Below are 5,759 nucleotides of genomic sequence, written 5' to 3'. Positions count from 1 at the left end.
CTTCCAACCCTAACCAGAGATAATTGCCAAATTTCGGGAATTTCGAGAATTTCGGGAATCGAACCCGGGACTTCCCACTAATAAGACTACAGTGCTCACCACTGCATTAAGATATCGTCAAACATTATCGTTACTATACTGTACCTATTGATCAGTTTCCCAGAAGGCTAAATATCATTTGCGCAACACTGTGTAAGATCTTACTTTCGCAGTTAGTAGGGTGTTTGTGCAATGTGTGCCTCTCTCAATGTTCCGAGAGCTAGTATCGTTAACGTAGAACCGTCGAGTATGTGCCGACCAAGTGAACTCGCCAATTATTAGCTAGAACCACAGTGTCTGTTGTGCTAGGACTCATGTACCTGTGTAATAGTGATAATAGCTTCACTTTATATCGTTTATGGAACATTTAAGCTAATATTCGGTGATTTGTGTTGATTAATATTATTTATAGATTTTCTATGTAGGTACTAAAATGATTTGGTGTGAATTCTGACAAACCGACTTCCAAAAAAAGACGTTGGGAATTCAATCTGTTGGAACTTCTTAATTTTAGTACTTAGTTGGCGTTTTTTTTTTTTAAATTTCCACGGTTTTTTTGGAGATAAGTAAATCAAAAATTTATTTTTGCAGTTAGCCGTTTTATAGACTAGGTCGCTAGTATATTGCACCTAAATAGTCATCATGGTAGTTAATACCTACAATAAAATGTCGAAAAATGTGAAATCATCACCAAAAGTATGAAGGCAAGAACTGCAGCTGTGATACTGTTGCTGTCGGTATGTGAAGCGTGGGGGACGTTGACGCCGGTGGTGGAGACAGGCCAAGGCAAGCTGCGGGGCCTGCGCAGCGCGTATGGACACAACCGGTACTTCGGCATACCGTACGCTACCAGCGACAGATTTCAGGTAAACAACCTTATTTATATTATGAGGCTGGTAAAATCCAAGGAAATATAACCCTCTGATAGCCTTCGCCCATTTATTCGGATTCCGGGGTTCGATTCCCAGCACCCACTTCTAACTTTCGGAGTGTTTGCGTTTATAGCAATTAATGAATCTCTTGCTTTAACAGTTTCAGCGTGAAGTTTGCACAGACAAGACAAAAATATCAAAAAAAAAAAATGTTTTGGAGTCTATATCGATAATAATTTAATCGGAGATTAAAATTATATCATCAGGTTTTTAAGAAATTAGAGTAATGTAACACTACTGATCATCATTAGAATTTTTTCTATTACTTAAGTACTTACCATAAAATTATTTAATTACAGCCTCCAAAGGAGCCACCAAAATGGAAAGGAATCTTCAACGCGATAAATCCATTTGTAAGATGTCCTCAAAAAATGGCATTCTTTATAACTGGAACCGAAGACTGCCTCTACCTCGATGTATACGCGCCGGAAACAGCTACACCTCGACATAAGCTGCCTGTGATGGTGTTCTTCCATGGCGGTGCTTATTACAAAGGGAGCAAAGCACTGTACGATCCACAATTTCTAGTCAGCAAAGGTGTAGTTGTTGTGATAACTAACTATAGACTTGGAGTGCTTGGATTTTTGTGCCTAAATGGTATCTCGAATCTTGGTTTAAGAGATCAAGTAGCAGCTTTGATATGGGTGAAAAGAAATATAGTAGCATTTGGTGGAGACCCAGATAATGTGACTTTATGTGGACAGAGCGCCGGTGCCAGTTCAGCATCACTACATTTACTGACGGAATTAAGCAAAGGATTATTCCACAAAGCCATTTTGATGAGTGGAACAGCGTTGTCTACTTGGGCTTTTAATTTGGAACCTTTAACAGCAGCTTTTGAAGATGCTAGAAAATTTTCCTTACCTTTGACAGAAGAAGATGTATTCAATACTTTTGCTCGGGCTGATTTACAAACCCTTATAGATGCAACTCATGATACGTCAGTGAATCCAAGATTTTTCAAGTATTCGCCGTGCGTCGATGCAAATTTTAGTGAGCCATTTTTTAGAGATACTCCTTTTAATATTATAAAGTCTAGACAGTTTAATAAAGTACCACTAATGGTTGGTTTTACTGATAAAGAAGGAGGTTTCTTCTATAGATTATTAAGTGAGGAAACAGTAAAAGATTTGAGCGACCATTTTAATGACAGACTGCCGTGTGTATTCTCGTGGTGTTCGGAAGAAGACAAAAGGAAAATTGGTAGGATGATGCGGTCACATTATTTTGGAGAAGGTTACTTAGATTATCGGACGTCTGTAAAAGGCTTGATAAATTATTATTCCGATTGGATTGCATACGGATCAATAAATGCTTTTTCAAAAGTCTTGACACAGTTTTCAGACCAGCCTATTTTCAATTATCAGTTTGCATACGAAGGCGGTAGAAATTTTGGGAAATTCATAGCTGGGACCGATTTTAATGGGACTACGCATGCTGGGGAAATATTCTACATTTTTAAACCTATAGGAATATCGCTACCTCTATCAAGGCAAGACGAACACACGATTGATAAATTTACAACATTGATACGGAATTTCATGAAGTTTGGGTAAGTATCTCAAATAACCGATGATAGCTTAGTAGTTAAGACGTGGGCCTCCTTTTCAAGTGATCTGGGGTGCAGTTCCCAGCACGCACTTCTAAATTTTCAGAGCTATGTGCGTTTCAACAAATTAAAATATATAACATGCTTTAACGGTGAAGGAAAACATCGTGAGGAAACATGCCTTAGAGTTCTCCATCACACTTATATTATAAAGGCGAAAGTTTCTATGTGTGTGTGTATGTTTGTTACTCCTTCACGCAAAAACTACGAGACGGATTGGGCTGAAATTTAGAATGGAGATAGATTATACCCTGGATTAGCACATGGGCTACTTTTTATCCCAGAAAATCAAAGAGTTCCCACGGGATTTTTAAAAACCTACATCCACGCGAACGAAGTCGCGGGTATCAGCTAGTAATATTATCAAAGGTGTGGGAAGTCTGCCAATCCGTACTTGGCCAGTGTGATGGACTACGGCCTAAGCCCTTCTCATTCTGAGAGGAGACCGGGCTCAGTAGTGGGCTGGCGATGGGTTGATGATGGCATCTTCTTTTTAAATTTATTATTAATATACAGAAACAATTCAAAATCAGGTAGCTTATTAGCTAAGAAGGATCTTAAATTGACGTGGCTGAAACCGAAGGCAAAAATGAGTAAAATTGAAGGCTTACAGTTATTAAGTTTGAAAAGTCTAGATAGATTTTTCATAATCCTTTTCTCAATTTCAGGAACCCAACACCAAAGAAAAGCAAACTCCTTCCAGTGCGTTGGCCACCAGCTACCGCCAACACGTCTAATATCTTCATCCTGAACAAAAAGATGAAAGTGATCAACCGACCTCGGAAAGACCAAAGGGGTGACTTCTTCTTGAAGATGCTGTGTATCTATGGGAAGAGTGGATATGTACCGTGTGAGAGTCAAGAAATGTGTAAACCTAGATAATAGTAATTTAGTATAATCGTAATAATTTGGGTTTGTCTGTATTTGCAAAATAAATGAACAGTAGGATACCAAATAAAAACTAGACATCTCATTATTGGTAACGACTTTTAAGTTTGAACTCAGCCAAAAGGTTTCAATATTTTACCTATCTCCCCCAAATTATTTGTTGAGCTCTAGGCTAGACCTTGTCTGGGTCCAATTTAGTTTATATCATTGTGCTTATTCGAGAAATAATAAGGTAATGTTTGTAAAAATATTACATACAGGTATATTGTGTAAATCCATACATACCTAATATCCATTGGATTGGAATTAATATTATAAATGCGAAAGTGTCTGTATATGTCTGTCTGCTCGCTTTTCACGGCCCAACAGTTTAACCGATTTTGATGAAATTTGGTACAGAGTTAGCTTACATCCCGGGAAAGGACAAAGGGTACTTATTATCCCGGAAAACCAAAGAGTTCCCACGGGGCTTTTAAAGACCCATCCGTTTAACCGATTTGTATGAAAGGTACCGAGGTAGCTTGCGTCCAGGTAATTGACATAGACAACTCTTTATCCCGGAAAATCAAAGAGTTCCTGCGGGATTTTTAAAAACCTAAATCCACGGGGACGTAGTCGCGGGCAAAAGCTAGTCCTTCTATTTGTAGGTATATCTGCCGCTACAAATCCGCAAGATTTACACAAACAATGCGGTCCTGAAATGAGATATAAACAAAATAAACTATGGATCTCTAAGTAAATAAACTACGGATCAGCCGTCGCCCGCGGCGCGCAAACAATTCCCGACTTTTAATATAAATATGCAGATCAAATATTAAAAGGAGCTCACGAGATGATTTCAATGCAGAGCAATGAAGAAGATGGATTTGAAGATTTCTTAGTTTTATGTTTTTGTTTAAGTTGTATGTGGGTTATTTACATTTAGTAAAAGTGCGCTGAAGTCCATTCAAGAAAACCATATTGTCTGGGGACACCTCGTTTTGCCCCGTGCATTTTGACCTACTTTCGCAGCTTGCCAACTTTTTGAAAAATTTCGCATAGGTAGATCCATCTCATTTCATCTCCAATTTTATACGCTGTAATCATCGATGTGTTTAATCTATGGGATGCGGGGTAGAAGTTAAGACGTCGGCTTGCCGTTCGATAGGTCCGGGATTTGATCTCGGGCATGCACCCTCGAACTTTACGGAGTTATGGGAACTTTAAACAATTAAATATTACCTCCTTGCTTTGACGGTGAAGGAAAATATCGTGAGGAAACCTGCATGCCTGAGAGTTCACTATAATAATCTCGGCAGCACTTACCTAGGATATTGTGGTGATTGGTGAGTAGGTATGGCCTAAATCTTTCTCATTCTGATAGAAAACCACCACAGTATTATTTGTTCTGTGGAAACCACCCTAGCGGCAAAGCCGTGCCGTCAAACGATTCAGCGTTCTGATACGATACGTGTAGAAACCAAAGGGTGTGGGTTTAATAAAAACAGCCATACCCCATCCAGGTTAGCCCGCTTCCATCTTAGACTGCGTCATCACTTACCACCCGGTGAGATTGCAGTCAAGGGCTAACTTGTATCTGAATAAAAAAAAGGAAACCTGTTCTCAGTAATGGACCGGCGATGGGTTGAGATTACGATTATGATGGTAATGCTTTAACATAGGTACTTGATGTAGGTAGCATTCTTGGACTTTCGATACATTCCTATGCCCAGCTTATATTACGTTTCTCAGTTTATTCTTTCCTTCACTAGCTGATCTGTGTCCCGGTTAACAATCCACTATACGTACACTATAGAATATTTGATATGGTCCCGGGATGCCCGGAGCGGCGTCTGTACCGGGATAAATATTCAATGTTTTGATTCAATTGGCCAGCGCGCCGCGCGGAAGAATTTCGCTGTTCAAATACTGATATAAACTCATATTTCGTATTGACTCAGCAAAAATGCATAAATCTTTTGGGCTGTGATTTTAAGATGACTCTTTTACTTACTTCGACGAGATATGCCAATCGGGTCTAGTTGGTTTTAAGTTATATTGCGAAATGGTGATACAAAAGAAAATATGACATATTTAATTTATTAGGTAGGTTAGTATTGTTGTGTACACATATAATTATTAGGGGTTGTTAATAAATCCTAGTCTATTGTTTTACATTTAATATTTTTTAGTTGCAACCTGTTTTGTGTGACTTTTCAATAAAAGAAAATAACTGCTAAAATCAGAAAGTGTGTTTGTTTATTGGTTTGTCCTCCAATCACGCCGCAACGGAGTAACGAATCGACCTAATT

The 5,759-nt window shown here is 38.7% G+C and overlaps 1 protein-coding gene across 1 annotated transcript; it reads left to right on the top strand.

The window, feature by feature from the left end:
- The first annotated feature begins 287 nt into the window (after positions 1-287).
- On the top strand, positions 288-3,484 carry LOC123875984 (juvenile hormone esterase-like). Its single transcript, XM_045922124.1, has 4 exons — positions 288-421; positions 631-905; positions 1,271-2,523; positions 3,249-3,484. The coding sequence occupies exons 2-4, from the start codon at positions 738-740 to the stop codon at positions 3,460-3,462; spliced, it is 1,635 nt and encodes a 544-aa protein (XP_045778080.1). The 5' UTR covers positions 288-421; positions 631-737; the 3' UTR covers positions 3,463-3,484.
- Positions 3,485-5,759: the final 2,275 nt, after the last annotated feature.

The sequence above is a fragment of the Maniola jurtina genome, chromosome 20 (assembly GCF_905333055.1).
Source record: "Maniola jurtina chromosome 20, ilManJurt1.1, whole genome shotgun sequence".
Classification (NCBI taxonomy): Eukaryota; Metazoa; Arthropoda; class Insecta; order Lepidoptera; family Nymphalidae; genus Maniola; species Maniola jurtina.
The sequence above is the reverse complement of the archived record's forward strand: the minus strand, read 5'-3'. Positions and strand labels throughout refer to the sequence as shown.